Here is a 20,942-nt window from a genome sequence, read left to right as displayed (position 1 = left end):
AAGAGTTTTGGAGATTTAATTTTGTGTGTGTTTTCATTGAACAAATTAATTAATAATATGTGTTTGTATTTCAAATGGGCCTATATGTGTATTAAAATCTTCGATATTGATCAGTGTGTTATGTACGAGCAGCAAGCAATGTAGCATAGTAGTTTTATTCGCGTATGATGGTGATTAGCGCTAAGAAATGTAAATTATAGCTGTAAGAGATAAATAAAGCATGTTTTATATTATGTAGATTGTGTAAACGCCTCTTTATTTTGCCACGACAGGCAAACGCTGATTATTTATTTGCATTTTTTGATTTTAAATGTTTATGACTTTTTTAATGTTAATATATCTGAATCGAGTTGTTGTAACCGCTGAAATTTCATGATAGTCCATTAAATTTTATAAAGGAATAACTTTGTTAGTTCTTATTATAATTATGGTAACAATTATTAAAATTGCAAGAATCTTTCAGTACATAGATTTTTAAAGAATGGAAGTAGACAAGGGTGTTTTTTTACTCTTACAAAGCATATTCTTTATAATGTGCGTTATTAATAAATTGTAATTCGTAAATATGCTTTGTGTTGCGGAATATAGCGTCATGTCACTTCTATTAAGAAAATATTTTATAACTTGTTTATTTGCTAATACAATAAAAAAAATAAAACATTTGTTTCATTTATGGAAACCTATTCATTAGATTTAAATATGAGAGTATTCAAGGAATAACCGCATAACTCCTGGCAGAGTTGCCAGTAGTCTTGGGTAGTACATGTACGATGTACTAAAAAGGAATGTTACTCGGCTCTGCTGCACTAAAAGTAATGTTAACGAACGGCTTCTGTTAATCGGACATTTAGTACTCTTAGTACACTACACGATATCGGTGTTCGCTTTTTCGTTGTTTGATTTAATTGTATACTCGCTAGATTGAAGCATCCACCTTCGGTAATAAGAATCAAAAGTGGATAAAGTAATTTATAACTTAAATTTGTTTTCGCTAATAACATACATAAATATGTTTGACCCTGCTTAAAATTTGATGTGTAGCAATCTATTACCCTCGTTTATTCTATTCATGTTATTGTGTTCTCACAAATCTGAAGTACTAAAGGTACTAAAAGTGTGTACTAGTACGTTTTCACAATTGTACTAGTACGGTGCCCACTTGCGGATGTCCGATTAAGCCCAAGACTAGTTGCCAGTAATGACATTTAAAAATTCCTAAATAAATGTTTGCGCTCATGCAATTTTTGCAAGAGTGAGCCCCCATTACATTTTCTACGTTAATTGCATTTAAAGAATTTCTGAAAACTGAATTTTTTGACAAAAAAAGACTACGATATTTATATTAGATATTTAGAATTATAATTTATATTAGTTGTGCTAGTGTGAAAAGTGTTTTTAATTAAAAATTGTAACCGCGATCATCACCCAAATAATAAAACTTATTACGAGTGAGTAAGATGTTTTTGTGAATGATTTGCTACTGCCAACTCATAGTTCTTTATAGTTTATGCGTGGTTTACGTTATGAGTTATGTAGACCAGTAGCGCTAAAATCAGAACTGGCATGATAGAAATACTAGCTGCCGCTCGCAAGCCCATGTAATCCATGCCAGGCAAGCGTCACTTTCCAGCTGTATTGACCAAATTTAAACCAGGCATTATAGTCTTTGAGTAACGAGTTATGGAGCATCTGACATTTAAAGATTCCCGCGCATTTATTCAAGTCACGGAACGTTGTTTCTTGCAAAATTTATTTTTAGAATTACCGCAATAATGTTTATATGTTAAATACCAAATTGAATTGTCAAAGGTTAGATTGTATGTAAAAATAATTTGTTCGGGTAAAATTAAAATGTTTTGATTTCCTTTCAAGAGAAAAATAACTGTTGTAATTTGTAACCGTACAATATAACTTTGAAATCTGTGTAATGGAACGTAATATAATTTGTTCGTGCTCTCTGCTTGCTGTTGCTATCGCGCTTGTATTATACTTGGTGATAAATTAAAAAAGTTACCTTTGATTTTTTATTAATGAAAATTCTTGCAAAATAGTTATAATGCAGTGATTTAAAGTAAAACTATTAAAATAGCAAAAACATATTGAACGGTTTCAAGTTTGGTTTTTATTCTGTTTGCGATCGCAGTTGTGTTTTATAAAGTGGAGTCGTTACAAAATATTGCAAAATGACTTCAGCACTTTATTTGGAACATTATTTAGATAGTCTTCAACATTTGCCTATAGAATTACAAAGAAATTTTAAATTGATGCGTGATCTCGATGACCGAGCTCATGGACTAATGAGGACAATCGATCTTATGGCCGACGAATTATTGCCGAATATTCCAAAAATGGACGACGAAACAAAAAAAGAAAAGGTGAACACAATTCAGGGATTATTTAATAAAGCAAAGGAGTATGGGGACGATAAAGTGCAACTCGCAATTCAGACGTACGAGTTGGTTGATAAGCACATACGGCGCCTTGACTCTGACCTCGCACGCTTCGAAACTGAAATTCAAGAGAAAGTAATGAGCTCTCGGACCGCGCAACCTGGCACGGACCCGGAAACTAACACCACTACTGTAAAGAAGGGCAGAAAGAAGCATAAGGCTAACGAAAAGACAGCTGCGTCTACAGGTAAGAAAAAACGTGCGGGCGCTTCGAGTGAGGATGACGCAGTAGCGAATGGAAGATCGGCAGCAAAGAAGAAAGTACAGAGGAAAGGTGCGACGACTGCTACAAATGCTGTCAAGGAACAAGAAGAAAATGCAGACCTGGACTCCGTCGCTGGCATGGCGCATCCGAGTGATGTGCTCGACATGCCAGTAGACCCTAATGAGCCGACCTACTGCCTCTGTCACCAAGTGTCATACGGTGAGATGATAGGGTGTGACAACCCTGATTGTCCCATAGAGTGGTTCCATTTTGCTTGTGTCGATCTTAAAATAAAGCCTAAAGGCAAATGGTATTGTCCTAAATGTACACAGGATCGGAAGAAAAAATGATCCACATCTAAACCTTCCGCAAGTAAAACTGCAGAAAAGACTATGCCTGTGAAGTCAGAGGTGAAGTGACTGCCTAAATTATAATTAGTTTTATAAATAAGCATATGGATAATTAAGATTTATTTAATTATTTATAGTATTTTATTTCACCTTCTGTGAATTTGAAAGAATTGTTTTAACCGTTAATCTAATGGAGACAAATATTTAGCATTTAATTTAACTAACATATTTAGTATTTTTTGGTTGATTAATGTTTTAAAATGAAAAGCAAACTGACTGAAATGAGAGAGAATAGTTAATACAATAGTTATGACTTGTAAATAAGAAACAAAGAATATATAAATTAAGGAGTCACAATATATTTGAGATGAAATAAATGAACACTTCTAAGGGATGGTTATATGGTCAAGTTATGTAAATTTCATCTATCGGGAAAAGATTTTACCTCATTCCAGTATAAATGTTAATGAAGTGCTAAACTTTGTATAAATAAAGTTTTTACTATTTATGTATTTTTCTTTTCATAATCAATTTTTTTTTCAATCATATGTGTTATTATTTTGTTTTATGTTGTCAAATATCTGTGATAATATATTACAAAATATATATCTTAATTTGTAGCTGTAGTAAGTAAATGTAAAACTGCCAAAACAATTTTTTAGTTTCACAATATTAAATAAATACATGTAATTCTAAAGTATTGGAATATATTTTTGTATTTGTCGCAAATAAATCAAGTACTTGTTAATTAAATTAAGATATGAATAAACAAGTTTAATTATTTTAATATCTAACATATATATTCAGCAATTTTATGAAAAGCTCTGATTGCAACAATTGCGACAATTTTTGTTTTAAAAAACAAATAGAGAAGTAAACAGCAATAAAGAGACAATGTACATAACATTATGTTTATGTACATTTATATTTAAGTAATTTAAATGAAGCAATCTCTTATATACTTAGAAAGTTAACTAAACTAATATAAATTACATAACTTATATAACATTGAGTAAGAGATGTTAAAGAATGGACATAGACTTTTTGCCATGTTACTATGAGCTATGTCTACCGATGAACATGTCTATGGATTTTTTGGTAAGGTTTTTTATTGTAAAGTATATATCCTATATTCAATTATTACAACTTACATAAAATAGTGAGTAATTGACAATGCCTTATGTATTATAATATTTGTAATTAATTCATCATAATGTACAATTTTACTTGAATATAAAAACTTAATTAACTCGAGTTAAAATACCAAAACCAATTTATGTCCAATACAAGAGCTATCTATAGAATAATTTTGTAGTAAATCCAAATTATACACATTCTGTTAGTTGTAATAATTTCCAACTAAACCTTTTAATTTAACTTTAATGCTCTTGTTCTCCCAATACTTTGTGGAAATCGGCTGTTATGCTTAAGGAAGCAGATCAGTATTCACGAGTATTCCTTTTTAGTTTTTTAAAGGTAAATTAAAATTACCGTACTTATTATTTCATATTAATTCATCTCTTGTGTATTTTGTTTTCATTTATGTATGCATTATTTTTTCTATTGTATTCTATTAATTAAAATAAGCAAAAGTGTGATATCCCAAATATGGATGTTATGATACTGTTAGATGAAATAATGTCGAATTTCGAAATTTTTATATAATTAAGTGTTATTCATAATTTTATTTTAATTTCAACATATTGAAATTTTAATAAACAACGTTTTTCTTATTTTGATTTAATTTTTATTTATAGACAGTATGTCGTTGGATAATAAAATGATTCGGGATCTATAATTGAAATCGAAAGCCTTTTTTGGGCATTGAAATGGAAGCTATCGGTGGGGATTTTGGGTCAAGTTAGTTGTATGCGTGACCGAAGCCATGTACGTAATCGTATTTTAGTTACTCAGAGTGAGGTGGCTTGCGCACACGCATACCATCTCGTGAATGGTCTGTGGGCACACGTTTTTGTACGTATCTTTGACACGACCGATTGTGTAGGACTGGAGGATTGTAGGAGGGTTTTTGCAGTATCTTATTTGTATGAATGAGTATTCTCCGTCTGCTAATTTTTATAAGTGATGAGAAAATTGACATATGCAACTATAATAATTTCGTTCATCTATTACAAATCTGATAGAGGGTTTTTCATATATTTGTGACGCCATTATTATTTATTATTATTACTTTACAGTGGTAAAGCCCGCTTTAACATCTTTGCACGAATAGGTTGGCTTGCCGGTGCATACCACGACCACACAAAAGACAGGCCCGAAGTAGTAGCAATTTCGTGTTTCGTCTAATGATGTGGTGCTAGAGGCCTAATTATAATGCCTTTCCCTTTCCATCATTTTCTTATAGGAAAAGAATGGGAAGGGGAAGTGAATTTGATGATGGAAGAGACCTATAAGGAGGGGTAAACACACTGTCTATGTTCGTTTCTTCCTCCGTCAATTAAGGGTAGGCAACGCGTCTGCAATTGCGGATGTCTATGGGCAGCGGTCGCTATGCCTTTCGGCGAATTCAGATAGCGCTAGCTCGTTTGCCACATAATATAAAAAAAAACATACAGACGAAGTGAGCACCTCCTTCTTTTGGGAAGTCGGTCAAAAAAAACGCAATGTTATTTAAAAGTATGGTAGGAAAATTCTATGGTCTATGTGAAAGTGGTATGAAAGTTATAGCCAAGCAACAATACAAGGGTTTCGAAACCCGTCATTACATATCGCATGTTCTTTTTGTTAGCAACAAGTTAGAAATCAATCGAACATGTTGAATGCTAGTAACATTAGGATTTGTCGTGTTCCCGGAAAAGACCTTGTTCAAAGGTCCCTGAGCGTGAAATACAATTTAAAATTGCGCTAATTTTAAAGCTGCTTTATATTCACATAACAGTAAATCAGACTATATTCGAATATTACAATTATTGTACATAATATTACAATGTTAAGCTAAAGCAATAGGGTTGTGATGAAAAGATATAGAGTAAATTTTACAAGCTTTTCTATTATTTAAAGAACTTAGTTATTTACCAGTAATACCAGTTTCATTTTTTTTTAATAAAAATGTCAACGGATCTTCTGAAAAAATTAAGTGAATTGCTTATCTTAGAACTATATTGTTTCAACGAAAGACTTCAACGTGATACAAATGTATTATTTGGTTGTCTTACTCGTGGTGGTGTATTAGTTGAAACCTGTTAAATAAAAATTGAGCATATTTGCTATAGCATTTTTACAGGCGTTTATAAATTAACTGTGCCTTCAATATAAAGCAAAACTTTAACTTATTATTGAAATCTGACAATAATTTTTGTTATTCTAGTATATAGTAGTATTTTTTTGGGACTGAACGGATTCTTATTAAAGAAATTGTTCAGTTGTAGATCTATTTGAATCGTCCTGTTATTTATAATACATACAGATGGAGCTAAGGTTACTTTGATGTCGAGGCATTCTAGTCTTTCCTAACATTGGGTTTTGTTAATGTAATATTTATTAGGCGCTAACATTTAAAGAGGTTCATAATCTTTAACTCTAATGCTACTGAAAGTCATTAAAGCTTTATGCGTAAATTGCACAGAATCGTACGTAATTGCTATGAAATGATTAAGGAAATTACACTGGACCATATCATTATCCGTTGCGGAATAATTTGCATCGACATATCAAGAGATGTGCAATAAATAATATCGATAGTTTCTATCGACACACTACATACTAAAAGTTTTCATTTTTATTTTTTCTGCTTGTAAATATTTTCTTATTTTAATTTGAAAAGTAAATAAGGCTATTTTCGTGCATTATAAGCAAATTTCTTGTCTTTACACATAATTGAATCTTTAAAATTAAAGAGAACGGGAATATGCAAAGTTCGTTGACACCAAAAATATCGATACTATCGATTTTGTGTCACATCCCTAATATTATAACTGTAATTTAACAGCAAAAAAGGTAGGCAGGGTGCGTTCGGTGAAGTCGGGTGGTCGGTTTGAGAGTAAAAGCTTGCGATATTGCATCAGGCATGACAGGACAGTGCCACTGTTTGCATCAGAATCCTGTATATTATAATTGTTTTCGAGAATGTAGTATATTGTGTTTGTTGACGTCTTTATAATCGAATTCGTATGAGAAATTACAACAAATATATCTAGACAATCGCATAATCACATGACTGTAAAAACATGTTTGTTCTGTTAAAATAAATTCAGACAAAACATTGTCTAAATATGATTTCTCAATTTAAATAAATTCAACTCTACAAGGACAATGAAAGCGATAATGTTTTTGTACAAGTTTTGTCACAGTGGAAACCCACAATTGTATGGACGTCAATTTTTATATCTCAATACCGATTTCCTCGAACTAAGATAAGGGGGCAAGCACAATGTGACATTTGGGAAAATATTGATAAATATATTCTTGGGATTCATATCCGAGTTTGTTAAATCGATTCGATTGTTCGTTGTAGAACAATTGTTATTATTTTTACTGAAGGGCCATTGTTTAAACATATTATTTATTATACATGAACTCCAAGGTCAATAAAAGGGTTGTGAATAGATTACATTAAAACTCATGATGTACTAATACGATAAAACTGAATAGTTTGTCATATTTTAATATTCTAACCTCGTAGATTAGATTTAAGAAATACTTTTATATTTGATAGCTCAATTATTAAAGAAAGATGATACAAATGTATGAAAATACAAACTATATTGTAGATCAGATGCGAAACAAGCTGGGAGATTAATTTAAATATGAAGGGCATGTCCCACTGGCTGATAGAGGCTCAAATAACTTAAAATGACGTCACTGTCGAGATAACAAAATCCGATATTTCCATCACATATTTACACATTGGATTGTTATCAGACAATTGACAATTTGGTGGGACAGGCCCTAAATCATATAAGGAACACTCGCAAGATTAATAAGTATAGTATCTCGAAATGTCTCGAGTGGTTAATTATGGAAGCAAAGTCGCAGAATCAACTTGTTTTGTACCAGGAGGTCACAGCACGGGGTGGTTAAGTGAGGGCGCGCGTATATCGCAGTCAGTCTGAGACCTCGCGCGGGATAACCGCTTTTATAAAGTGAATTAAAAAGTTTTTTATTAATAAAATAATGACAACACTAATAAGAAAAATGTTGAAGACACACTCGAAACACAAAAGTAAGTAATTTTTTACATGTAAAACAAACATCAGATATAGAATTATAGTTTTTTCATTTACTATTACAAACTATTTTTTTTTTAATATTTTTACTTTTGTAATATTTGTAATGTATATAGTTTAATGTATAGAGTAATAATTAGTAAATAAAATACACAAACATTTGTTTTTTTTTTCAATTTTGTATGCCAAATATTACAGTTTTATTTTTGACAGACTTCCTAAAAGAAGGGCACTCAATTCGTCTGTATATTTTCTTGTATTAAAGTTGTTAAATACAAAAGGTAACAAAAAGCATGTAATGTATCCACAGTATGTACATATTAACAGGAAAATTCATTATTTTTGTTACTGTTATACCGCTATAAATATGCCTAAAATGATTTTAAACAGTAAAATAAAGTTAATCTAAAATAATTGCCTGTTGTTAACTAACTTATCGCGGCTCTTACTCGTCTGGTTATTTATTTAGTTTAAAAAATTTAATTGTCTACTAAACTGAATATTAAATATTTTTAAGTTATTCCGACAATTTTTTTTTTTACTTTCAGTGTCAACAATGCGTCTTGCGTATGCTTATCTTAGTTTGGAAAATAGTTATGTTTAACAATAAGCGTTACATTTAACAATATCTTCTTTATACTTAAATAGTTTATTTTATAAGAAAGATTTTTTAAAATAACTAATTTTTACTTACGTACTTTTTTAATTACGCACGCACGTTTAAACATCTGAGCCTAATTTAATCGAAATACGATAAAAAGTTTTGGAAATACTTAGAAACAAACATTCTTACATCCAGTTAAATATTTCCTTGTCATAACTAAATGTCCACTGCTATTCATTAACTAAATCTGCAGAATAAAAGTAAATTTTTAAATTCAATTTAAAACAAAATGGCGGTTGAGAAAAAAAATAATGTTTCTTGTTTCTATTTCGTCATTTATCTTTTATATATGGATGTTTTCCTCATAGTTGACTTTCGAAAAAAGGCCCACTTTTTTACAACTCCTTTCTTTGTGATCACCATGAGAGTTTAGTTACTTAATTACAATATTTTTTTTTTTTCGGAGGACGTGACACAAATGTTTTTATATCAGTGATAGTGTAAAATTAAACGAAAACCTCGATACTTTTAACGCAACACGCTGTAAAAACCGCTACAGCTTTGCTAAGGTTCGATTAAAAATTCCAAGTTGGGTGGCGGCTGCGCTCGAATCAGGTGCATGCGTGTTTTCTCTCCAATTACGTCGGAATTGGGATCTCTCTAGACGTAAATGGCGGATCTATTGGTGGGAAAAAAGTTGTCACAAGTCGGTCGTATAGCAGGATCTATGGAATATATTGCTTATAACGGAATGATTGACCTATATGTTGCCGTTAGCCAAGCAGCTTTCTCTAACTTGATATAATATAAGTTATTATTATACACTTATAAAAATCCCCTTTTAAAAACATAACTTTTCATATGGTTTTCAAAGTGCAATATTAGTTTTTAGAAATTATATCTCACTAGCTTTCGCCCGAGAGTTCAACGCGTGAAATTAAAAAAAAATTGAGTAACGTGTGCCTTCTTCCAGACTATCCTCTACGTTTATGCCAAATTTCATCGAGATCTACAAACTCTAACAAACATCCATCCATCTAAACTTTCGCATTTATAATATTAGTAAGATTTGTATGATTATTCTATGCTACGAAATGCATAATAAAAACAAAATCATATAAAGAAAACTTTGTTGACATTAATACTGTTTTCTAGATAAGTTACTAATAATAAGATTGTTTGGCCTTGGTAGATAACATATAGATCGAAGTCCAATCATTTTATTTTCGGAAGGCATTTAATGGTAACACATTGATACAAGATGTTATCTTTGTTTTTTTTTTCTAAGAGAAGGACATTAATATTTTCTTATTGTATGTTTGAGTTGTTATGGTGAGAGTCAGATCTCGTAGAGTCTGAAATTTTTTTTTGGAAATTGAATTCGTAGATGCATTGTCTGCATTTAATCGGCAGAAGGGATACGTTGATGTATTTCGTAGCCCTGTCTCCTTTTAGCTAAATGCCTTACCGGTAAACTCAATACTAATAATAATCCTTTAGTTTACACTTATATTAGAAATAGAAATAGAAATAATTTTATTGAAAAACAAGAGATTAACAATTACAATAACAGTTATACCAACTAAAAGATAATTAAAAATTGTGGTTAATATACGATTAATCTGGTGATGCCTACACTAGGCAATGCCTGTATCGTGGTCATCGAAAACAGCAGTAAAATCTTTTCATACATTAATAAAAGGAATGCTGTTGTATATCTGTTCAATCAACCTTTCTTCGGTTGATAAATAATTTATAAAGTTCTAAGAGTAGAATGCGACTTGTATTTTTACCAATAAAAGCTAACTCTCTGAAAGAAAACAGTAACATACTAAATACTTGTTTTTTTTTACTATTCTGTGCTCTACATTTTTATGTTTAGTTTTTTTTAGTAACAATAAGTTTTATAAGCTCGTAGGCACGTCTAAAACGGTGAAAAGTCAACATTATAAGGTAACTAGATTCCGCCTACGACTTCATCCCCTCGGGATTAAAAAAACAAATTTAAGTAGCCAGTGTGTTCTTAAAGACTTATCCTCTATATCTATGCCAAATCTATTATTATTATTCAGCAGTTTAGACTACAAACTCTAACAAACATCCATCCATTCATCTAAACTTTGGTGAAATCTATAGATGGATATTTGTTAGAGTTTGTAGCCGAAACGGCTTAATGAATTTCGATGAAAATTTGTATAGATGTAGAGGATAGTCTGACAGAACAGACAGGCTATTTTTGTTTTTTTTTTTAAATTTCACGCGAACGGAGTCGCGGGCAAAAGCTAGTTTCTCATAAAATATTACTCGTAGGCGAGCTAAGTTTCAAAAGATTTAGGGTCTGTAGTTACATATTTTTGACCGACTTCCCAAAAGAAGGAGGTACTCAATTCGTCTGTATGTTTTTTTTTTAATTTTTTTATGTATGTTACGGCATAACTCCGCCGCTAGTGGACCGATTTTGATAATTCTTTTTTTATCCGAAAGGTAATGCTTGCAGGTGGGTCCCATTTTTTTGTTTGACTTTTGGAGTTATTTAAACCAACTTAAAATGCAAAGGACTTTATTATTTGACTTGTGCATTACAAAGCTAAATTACATAAAGTGCAGATGTATTGCGAAGTATTTCCTATATTAACGTAATAACAGATTTGAACTATTGACTCGTTAATGTTTGTGCAAACAAAGGCATAAATTGTTATTCAACGCTAAACGCTTATCCGATGAATGAACTCGCAAGTTGATGACTTCTTTATAAGGAAACTGACAGATTTATTACAATTAAGTTGTACACACACACAAACACTTTGTGTTATTACAAAACATTACACAAAGAAATCAAGCAGACCACATAATGTTAAGATCTTATTCTAAACATTATTGTTATGTGTAGCAATGGATTAAGATAGAAAAGAAAAATATAGAAAGAGAGAGAAAGAGGCATCCGAACCTTTTGTTCCCGATTGAACTTCTCAATTTATATCAAAGGACATATTAACAAATGTAACCTAATTCTCATGAATTTAAAAAAGAGGACTGATGAATTTATAATTAACCTTACTAATATTATAAATTCGAAAATTTAGATAGATGGATGTTTGTTAGGGTTTGTAGCCTAAACGGCTAGATCTCGACGTAATTCGGTATAGACGTAGAGGATAGTCTGGAAGAACACATAGGCTACTTTAGTTTTTTTTTAAATTTCACGGGGACGTAGTTAAGCGAAAGCTAGTCTATACATATATTTGTTTAGAAGTTAGATCTATATGAAGTTTTAGATCTCGGGATGCTCTAGAGTACTGCGCAATTTCGTTGTTTGCTAACTATAGTAATAGCTAGTTGGTACTGGTTGTAATCTGTGATCTGGTCCGCCTTACTGCGCCTAATATCGCGACCCCTGGCCCAGTTGCGCTATCGCCGTCTGGCCTAGATAACGTATCAATACAATAAATATCTAAATATATATTAAGATGTGTCAACATACAAACATGTCTTCTTTAATTAAGACTAACTATTAAAAATGGAGCCTATGTTACTGCCTGATAACGTAGCTTTTCAATGGTGCAAGAATTTTTGAAATCGGCCCAGTAGTTTCTGAGTTATTTCAATATATACAAAAATACAAACCATTCCTGTTTATAATATTAGTATGGACTGGACTAATATATTTTATTGACAATTTCTACTTCTCGACATGATAATATACGACACATTCCATCACCTCGGAATACATATAGGCAGGGAGGGTTTTAGCTGTACTAAATCCTTTAGCGAGATTTATATGGCACCCTCTTTTTTTACCATAACTAAAAAAGAAGAAAGAGTTTTATGAGGGTAATTCATAGACTTGTCCTCGGCGATCGCTCGCGTACTCTAATTTACTGGTCGCAACTTTGTTGTGTATAAAAAAATTTTGCGTCCCAGAGCTGTGTGAGGAGTGGGCGTTGGCAGAGTGCGAAGGCGAAGGCTGGTGGCGTGAAGCTCGTGGCGCTAGTGAGCAAGGCGAGGTAAGGTATGCCGGCGCCGTGCCCGTCGAACGTGCAGCCTCCGCACCGGCTACCGCGATAGCTGTTCGCTCTGCATTGCACACTATTAAAGGTAACACAATATTTAAATAACACATAATGCTTTTTTTAAACAATTCATCACCAGCTCACTATAAGTCCCCACCGAAGGGCTCGGAGCCTACCCTAATAAGGGGTGACTAGGCCATAGTCAACCACGCTGGCCAAGTGCCGGTTGGTTGACTTCACACAAATCTTTGAATTTCTTCGCCGATATGTGCAGGTTGCATCACGATGTTTTCATTCACCCTAAGAACGTCGGGTAAATTATGTACATATGAAAATTCGAAAAATCGAAAATCACATTGGTACATGGCGGGATTCGAACTCAACACCTGTAGATTACAAGTCAAGTGTTCAAACCACTGAGCCACCGACGCTCCTCCACGCTTTTTTAAACAAGCAAACTATTTATTACTAGTTTTACCGCGACTCTGTCTGCTTGTAATTAAAACAAAAATAAATAGCCTATGTGTTCTACCTCTACATCCTTGCCAAATTAAATCCATTTTCGTTTCGCAGTTAATGCTACAGACTCTAACAAACATCCATCCAAACTTTCGCATTTGTAATATTAGTAAGAAGTAATATAAGATAGTTATGTTCGTGATTATCTCCTTTGACTCTTATTTAACAATTCCTCGCACGGTCTAAACAAGTACAGCGGCTTTCTCTACAAGGAATATGATGTTAATGATCGCACAGGCAACGTAAATGGTCCACAGCGCTTTGATTAAGTTTCTCTTCGCGAAAGAAATGTAACGTTACAAAACGTTAATTACCCGCCGGTTTACACTGCAAAGGACATGTGTAAAATGTTGTTATTCTCTTTGAATCAACTAAAGAAAATAACATTTCGGTAATTTTGCAAAATTTTCACAATTGTCTAGTTCGCAGTAGGTTATTTAAGGATCTGTTGATTTTACTTGGAAATCTTTAAAACGCAAACACCTTTGACTAAATCATCGCACAACTGTTTAGTTTAGCTTTGATACATATGAGCTTATATATGGAGGTGCACACTACTCAATTTTTAGTTGTGCAACTAAACAGTAGAATTGGCTGCGAAACAATCGACAATCGCACAACTGTACCTTAGTTTAGTCAAAGGTGTGACTCAAATGACTGTATTTCAAGTTTCTTATTAACTAATTCTTTTTTTTCAGCGTCGAACAAAAAGCTACAACGAGTGACTTTAGACATAAGCGCGAAAGGCATTCTGGTGACAGACGTCGATTCACAGCAGAATGTTCTCAGTGTATCAATATACAGGTAATTTTGTTTTTAATAATTATTTATTTTCTAAACTATAATTGTAGTTATAGTTAATACATTTTTTTATCTTAATATTATAAGTCAGTGACTCGGCCATTAATAATGGGACATAATTAATTGTGATAAAAATATCTAATTGCAATTTATTACAATTATGAATATTGTGTCTGGCATAACAGAACTTAGAGACTGATAGTAGAACACCGTAAACGAAGAAAAATAGCGAGGCCACCCCTGCTTATATTTTCAACAACTTAACAGTTTGCGTTGGCCTTCTTTAATAGAAAAACCAGAGGTCCTTTCCCTCTCCAAACTCACTAACCCTTCTATTCTTTTCCTTATGAGAAAAGTTTAGGGAACGGAGATCGTATTCTGGTACATTAGTCCACCTTTGTCTATTCGCGGAAACACTTGTATTTCACAACACTATTCTCTGTGGTATATTACTTTGGTATGGCGGGTAAATTCTGTTACCGACTCTGTCACAGATTGCGTAATCTTTCCAGAATATCATACTGTTCCGCGGACGCTGCAAACGCCCGTGTATTCGCTGTGGTGGAGGGCAAGAAGGAAAGCGGTTCGGAGGAGGACCACGTGGTTCACGTCTTCGTATGCGCGAGGGCGAAGCAGGCGCGGGCGCTCGCGCTGTCACTCGCGCATGCCTTCAATGATGCATACCAGGTTGGTAAAGTATTTAATTAATTTAACTGCTTAGTCAAAGAAACCCCTTTTAAAACAGGGCAGCAGTAAGATGCCTAACAGTTATATAGAAATTCAATAAGAAACATACAAACTTTCTATTATTTCTTTATCAGATTTATTAAAGGTATGAGCTATTTTAAAGGGATATTAAAAGCCGACCCACACCCTTGACTTACTATGGCACAACTATTCTGCGATTGTCGATAATTTCGCAGCCAATTCAACTGTTTAGTTGTACAACTAATAATTGAGTAGTGTGATAATTTAGTTTCATGTGTTAGCCCGCTCTTATAAGTGATACATTTTTGTTTCAGGCATGGCAAGCTAACCAAGCGAGTTCCCTCCAAGCTAATAGTAAAAAACTAGCACCATGGGTATGTAACTTCTAGAATTAACAAAAGATTTTATGAAATAGTCAACGATAGTTGATTTAATAAAATAACTAGCTTTCGCCCGCGATTCCTTCCGCGTGAAATTTTAAAAAAATAATATTCTATATGTTCTTCCAGAATATACTCTACATCTGTACAAAATTTCATAGAAATCTGTTCAGCCGTTTCAGCAAACTCTAACAAACATCCATCCATCTAAACTTTCGCATTTATTAGTATGACTAAGCATATGATGTAATTTCAGGTTCGTTTTCCTGACGAGTCAGATGAAGAAGCGGATAATGAACACTGGCAGTCGCCCGCTCCTCTTGTTACTTTTGCCTGACTTTTTACGTTTAAAAATAATAACTGAACTCTAGCTGTAAAGGTCACTGATTGAAACTGAAGATTGTTAAAATGATACCTGAGAAATGCGGGAATATGTTATAAAACTGTTTATTTTTAACTATAATTGATCACAAAATAATTAGCATAGTAGATGTCAATATATGTTATGAATACTACAACTACAAGATTTAATTTCATGTAGTTATTTTTTACTTTTGAAGTAGTTTATGGGAGATAGAGACTTTTAAAATAATAACTGATTTTCAGATATACAGGATGTCCGGAATTGGGTAATATTTTTAGATAAATTAAATGATATACCAGTGAAATTAAAAAAAACGAATTTTGTTTTTTAAACAAATTTATTTTTTGTTGTAAATACATTTGGTTATATTAAATTTAACAAATAGATATACTTAAAAATTAGCTTACATTAGTGTATTTCGATTTGTAATTTTAATTTCTTATTACCTGAACGGTAAAAGAGATTTATTGTTGTAAAAATTATAATTAATGACGTAAAGTTAAACTTAAGCAATACTGATGTAATTTTATTAAAAATAAAATGTTATTTTCTATACTTTGTTTTTAATTTAAACCAAAAATACCAATTTTTATTTTAAATAAATTAAACCTTATACTAAACATTTCAATCACCAGTAGATGGCGCTATTTTCAATCTTTACTGTCAAGCAAATTATTCGTTAATTCTGGAAGGTAATGCAGGTTACAGTCGACACTGCTGGAAGAGTTGCAGGCGCCGGCGACCCAGGCTGGTGAGATGCAGAGGTTCGGTGCACGCGCCGCCGCCGTGGTGGTTGATCATCATATAATCGTAACAGTTGGTCACGCCATCTCTGTTACAATCCTGGTAACCATTTTGCTAATATTATGAATGAGAAAGTTTAGATAGATGGATGTTTAGAGCTTGTAGACTAAACTCCTGAACGGATTTCGATTAAATTTTGCCAAAGATGTAGATACTCAGGAAGAATACATATAGCCTAATAACTTTTTTATAGCACGGGAACGAAGCTACGGATGAAAGCTAGTGGACCATAATTCAAATCGACTTAAAAAAAATAACTATGCACATTAACTTTCACTGTTTAAAACATATTCAATAGTTACGATAATTTCCTTAAAATAAGGTACCTCCTACTAGTACTCTATCGAGTTATATTACTTGAAGTAGCACGGTAAAGTCACCTCTAACTTAAGGTAGGCGCTTGATTCTAACCAAAGCCTTACCTTTCCAAATCTCGCCATGTAGCTTTCGACTATTTTCGCCGAACAATAGTAATCTCGAGCACAGTCTTCGAAGGCTGGAATGAAAAGTATATCAATATTAAAAATTATCTGCTCTCGTGTTTCCTCATCCGCATGGAATAATAAGTTAATGGTTAAATTCTGTACAACTTTCGATTGAAAATGTCGTAATTAAAAAACGTAAATGACAACGAAGACCATTGCCATTAGCAGAGAATTAAGTAATCATGGCAACCTTGCTTCGTTGCTGGTAGTGGCTTGTATCATTTAGGCTTTTTTCGCAAAGAACTTTATATTAACATCTCACCCTCTAAGTTTACTATATAGACTTAATGTGTCATAAGTTTAGGACTTTTCACATATAACAAAGATATGTGTTTACTCTTTACGTGTAGAGACAATAACGAGATCTCTATCTCATATTTTGATACCAAATTTCATCAAAAAATATGATTGTGTTCACCTTCTTTTCTTTCCGGGTTATCTTCAGGCAACGTGGGTTTCCCAGCATCTACCCAGTACACCCGGGATATGTAGAAGGGGCCGCAATAGCCTTGTGAGCATCCGTGGGCGAGGTCACATCCAGCAACATGACATAGACAACGGAGACAAGAGTCGTCCAGATTTGATATGTGCACACCTTTAGAACAACAATTAGTTATAGAAGTATAATTAGTTAGAGGTGCCTAATTTAATATTGGTTATAATTCATCTTTACTGATTTTTTATGAATTTCAAGAAAATATCGACTAATTTCATTGTCACAATCGAAGATCTTTATACACATGTTTCCCGCCGATTAAATTCAGGAAGATAATAATAATAAAAACATATAAGACGTTTAGTTTCACTTTCACATCGTTTTCATTTTGTTTAATTATTTTGATATTTTTAATTTTACAAATATTAACTAACAATCATGACATATTCTGAAATTCGCGGAAATGATAATAAATGTAGTTACTTCTACTATATTTCTAATGTTGCGATAAATATATTTGCATTAATTCATTGTAAATGTGACCTTAATAACACGCAAACAATATTCATTAGATTTACAACCTGAATGATATTGTCAAGACAAGCTTTCTCGTCGATATTCCGTTTAATGAACAAAGAATTGTTAAAAGAATAACCCCGAATTCTCTGGATAAAACGGTCATTTCATCCTTTGCGATCTTTATATTGACACTTTATTAAGAATCCGGAACTGGGTCATTTCTAAAGTATGTTTTTACCATGATACAGTGTGTGCAAACTTTCAAATTACATACATATTCGTCTAACAAACGATGGTTTATCAAATTTTTAATTGGAACTATCGAAAGTAACTTGTATTTTAAGAGAACAATTGCTATTTTACCTTCACATAAGATTGTTTTAGTCGTCCTTTGGTTATCCTAAGGATTTGCCACAATTATACCTCGCTATCCAACGCACTATCCACTTTTTAACCATATTTAATCTTTTCGCAAGATTGCTTTTGCTGCTAACACTGTATAATACTGAGTTAAATATAAAATAATTCAATACATACCTGTAATTGAGACAATAAGACAAAAAATCACACACAGCAAATTAATCGCCATTGTTTCAAAGTAATACACTCCACTCTGCGCGTCTTTGCCGGATTCAATTTTTTAATTTATTATACATTTGAGACGTGATGTAATGAACGTACCGGAGCTTCGTATGTTAAAAAACTAAAGTTCTTAGAACGTTCTCAGAGTCGGGATGTAAAAAATAGATGAGACATACAATAAGCGACCGCCTTAACATGATACTGATCACGGATTAGTATTAAACCAGGTAGTACTGTTTTTATTAAGTGATTGAATTCCGTTATACTATTCTGCGTAATTTTATTCGTATGTTTCTCATTTCTTTCAAACGACAAGATCCTGTAAATTGAAACAGTTACTAAAAAAAAGTAAGGTTTTTTAATCATTCTTTTATTTGTAAAACAAATTCAATAATACATTCAACAAAACTGTTTCAGCTCTTCCAATGTGCAGGCCTTATAACAACAGGTTTCGAGAAGAAAACTTCTCTTTTGACGCTTCATTTGTTTCGATTGAATTCCTATATCATTCTCTTCTATTTCTTTGCTCGAGGTATCTGTAAACGACGACGATTTCATTCTACGTACTTCTTCAATGAGTAGCAATACTATCAGTATTTTTATGGTATTACACGAACTGCAAATCAGTAAAATCTACTGCATTCATTCATGTATTGCGTAGCGAAAGTTAACGTCTGTTTTGGCAAAAGTTCGTTTAGGTAAAAATAAAAGTTATTGTTGATCAAGTATTGAAATTATACTAAAATCTAACGCAGTTTGTGTGTGTTACACTTATGTACTTCGAATCTAATAACTTCGCTTGTTTAAAAATACTAGAACTTCTGGTGAATCTTAAGTTATACTTACTGTCTAGAATGTAGTGCTCTATCGGTTGAACTTCTGCGGATAAATGCGTTACGTCCGTATTACATGTTACCGTAAGAGCATAGAATAACATTCTGCCGCAAAACCTCATCGATTCGTATCCAACTGAAGCATTCGATACACTCGCAAGCAATACTCCAATCAAAATACTAATTATGATCTTCATTTTTCCTAAAAAAAAGTATAAGGACAATCCGAAATTAAGCAAATCTAGGATATTTTTATTTTACTATGTGTGAAAAGTGTATGGAAATGTGGAGTCACATAGTAAAAAAAGGGTAGCTATATTGTATAGTTTTCGTAAACGGAATCAAACAAACAGCTTAGTAGCCTATGTTTTCTTCCATTTCTACATCTGTGCCAAATTTCATCGAGATCCACTAAGCCTTTATAGAGATATTAGTAAAAACATCCATCCAAACATTAGCATTGACGATATCAAGTAAGTATGGTAGAATGAAATATGATAGTACATATGTAGATGTTATTTCTGGATGTTGTTACTTCCTAAAAATAAAATTATTAGCAATATACCTTCAATAGTTTCGTTGTTTTAGATAAAATAATCTCTCCTTTACATTTTGACTAATAATTTAATATAAATATTCGATAGTCACGATAACAAGTTGTTATTGTCCCTGTGCTTATGCTTTATCTATTAAAAAAATGACCACAAAATGTCAAGTATATCTTCAAAGGTTAGATTAACTATTTTTAAATTAAATGGATACTGATATTTAGTAAAAAATATTCGTAACAAGTAAACAACCGAATAATAATTAGAGATGGCACACCTTTGACTATCGATCAACTATTGCGATTGTCGATTGTTTCGCGGCCCATTCAACTCTTTAGTTGTTAATCTAAAAATCGAGTAGTGAGCACCTCCATAAGCTGATAGGAATCAAATCCAGACTAAACAGTTGTGCTATAGTTTAGTTTCAGGTGTGCGAACTTTCTTAGATTTAGACTTACTAGTTAATATTCTTCGATGTCTTGATTTTTATAAATCACTAAAACAAACACTAAAAAAGACTTTCAAATTTAGAAAAAAAAAACAATCGTTACCTCGGAATTCCTTTTAGCGTCTACTTAAAAATTTAATTTAATTTCGCTTATATATGTAGGTTAGCAAGAAATAATCAAAATATGGTCTGAACTTAAATACAGGAAACTTTAAGTATATGAAATATTACTAATATTATAAATGCGAAAGTTTAGAAGGATGTTTGTTAGAGTTTGTAGCGTAAACTGCTAAACAGATCTGGATGTAATTTGGAATATATATCTACATATATACTCTGTGTTTTTACAAACTATACGTATTACGTACGTATATAAGTATAGTACTTGGGATACTTACTTTTGTGTTTTGTAGTTAATTCCACGCGGACGGAGTCGCGTTCGAAAGCTAACTTTATGAATAAAGGAAAACCAAGACCCAATAATGATAACCTATTGATAACGCGCGTATAAGTAATTACCAGTATATTTAATCAGTAGTAAACAACTAAAATAATGAACTTAAAATATTGTACGCAATGCCAGAGGAAGCTGTAACTTATTACTTTTAATTATCCGACAAATCTACTTTGAAACTTTTAGCAAATTTAAAATCGACGGAAGTAAGTTAATTAAATTTACGACTTAATAATATTTCGACTCTTGCAACTGC

At 32.4% G+C, this 20,942-nt stretch overlaps 3 protein-coding genes across 5 annotated transcripts; 2 read left to right on the top strand and 1 right to left on the bottom strand.

Moving 5' to 3' along the window:
* Positions 1-1,942: 1,942 nt before the first annotated feature.
* LOC106105099 (inhibitor of growth protein 5) lies at positions 1,943-3,513 on the top strand. The gene has a single exon (XM_013285327.1). It carries the CDS (start codon positions 2,184-2,186, stop codon positions 3,003-3,005), a length of 822 nt encoding a protein of 273 aa, XP_013140781.1. The 5' UTR covers positions 1,943-2,183; the 3' UTR covers positions 3,006-3,513.
* A 4,523-nt stretch (positions 3,514-8,036) lies between these two features.
* On the top strand, positions 8,037-15,592 carry LOC106105246 (low density lipoprotein receptor adapter protein 1-like). The gene is made up of 6 exons (XM_013285527.1): positions 8,037-8,187; positions 12,717-12,890; positions 14,023-14,128; positions 14,638-14,812; positions 15,148-15,207; positions 15,470-15,592. The coding sequence occupies exons 1-6, from the start codon at positions 8,139-8,141 to the stop codon at positions 15,548-15,550; spliced, it is 645 nt and encodes a 214-aa protein (XP_013140981.1). The 5' UTR covers positions 8,037-8,138; the 3' UTR covers positions 15,551-15,592.
* A 165-nt stretch (positions 15,593-15,757) lies between these two features.
* Positions 15,758-20,649, bottom strand: LOC106105247 (lysozyme 2-like). 3 transcript variants are annotated; one of them, XM_013285530.1, is made up of 6 exons: positions 20,631-20,649; positions 19,250-19,438; positions 18,359-18,939; positions 17,285-17,461; positions 16,804-16,877; positions 15,758-16,420 (listed from the first exon to the last, which is right to left on the bottom strand). In XM_013285530.1, exons 3-6 carry the CDS (start codon positions 18,408-18,410, stop codon positions 16,280-16,282), a joined length of 444 nt encoding a protein of 147 aa, XP_013140984.1. In that variant the 5' UTR covers positions 18,411-18,939; positions 19,250-19,438; positions 20,631-20,649; the 3' UTR covers positions 15,758-16,279. The 3 variants fall into 3 exon arrangements, with proteins under 3 accessions (XP_013140984.1, XP_013140983.1, XP_013140982.1); XM_013285529.1 differs by lacking the exon at positions 20,631-20,649 and adding an exon at positions 20,336-20,415; XM_013285528.1 differs by lacking the exon at positions 20,631-20,649 and adding an exon at positions 20,243-20,328.
* Positions 20,650-20,942: the final 293 nt, after the last annotated feature.

Source organism: Papilio polytes, unplaced genomic scaffold (genome assembly GCF_000836215.1).
Source record: "Papilio polytes unplaced genomic scaffold, Ppol_1.0 DF823177.1, whole genome shotgun sequence".
Lineage (NCBI taxonomy): Eukaryota > Metazoa > Arthropoda > Insecta > Lepidoptera > Papilionidae > Papilio > Papilio polytes.
Note: the sequence above shows the minus strand (reverse complement) of the source record. Positions and strands in the feature narration are given on the sequence as shown.

What these genes read in the sequence shown, in the direction of transcription:
- LOC106105099 (XM_013285327.1), top strand. Translation starts at nt 2,184, where the DNA reads ATGACTTCAGCACTTTATTTGGAACATTATTTAGATAGTCTTCAACAT.
- LOC106105246 (XM_013285527.1), top strand. Translation starts at nt 8,139, where the DNA reads ATGACAACACTAATAAGAAAAATGTTGAAGACACACTCGAAACACAAA. An exon ending in TGCATTGCACACTATTAAAG is followed by an intron (nt 12,891 to 14,022) that starts GTAACACAATAT and finishes CTTTTTTTTCAG; the next exon opens with CGTCGAACAAAAAGCTACAA. An exon ending in CCTTCAATGATGCATACCAG is followed by an intron (nt 14,813 to 15,147) that starts GTTGGTAAAGTA and finishes TTTTTGTTTCAG; the next exon opens with GCATGGCAAGCTAACCAAGC.
- LOC106105247 (XM_013285530.1), bottom strand. Translation starts at nt 18,410, where the DNA reads ATGGCGATTAATTTGCTGTGTGTGATTTTTTGTCTTATTGTCTCAATT. An exon ending in TCTTATTGTCTCAATTACAG is followed by an intron (nt 17,462 to 18,358) that starts GTATGTATTGAA and finishes GTTGTTCTAAAG; the next exon opens with GTGTGCACATATCAAATCTG. An exon ending in TAACCCGGAAAGAAAAGAAG is followed by an intron (nt 16,878 to 17,284) that starts GTGAACACAATC and finishes TTTTCATTCCAG; the next exon opens with CCTTCGAAGACTGTGCTCGA.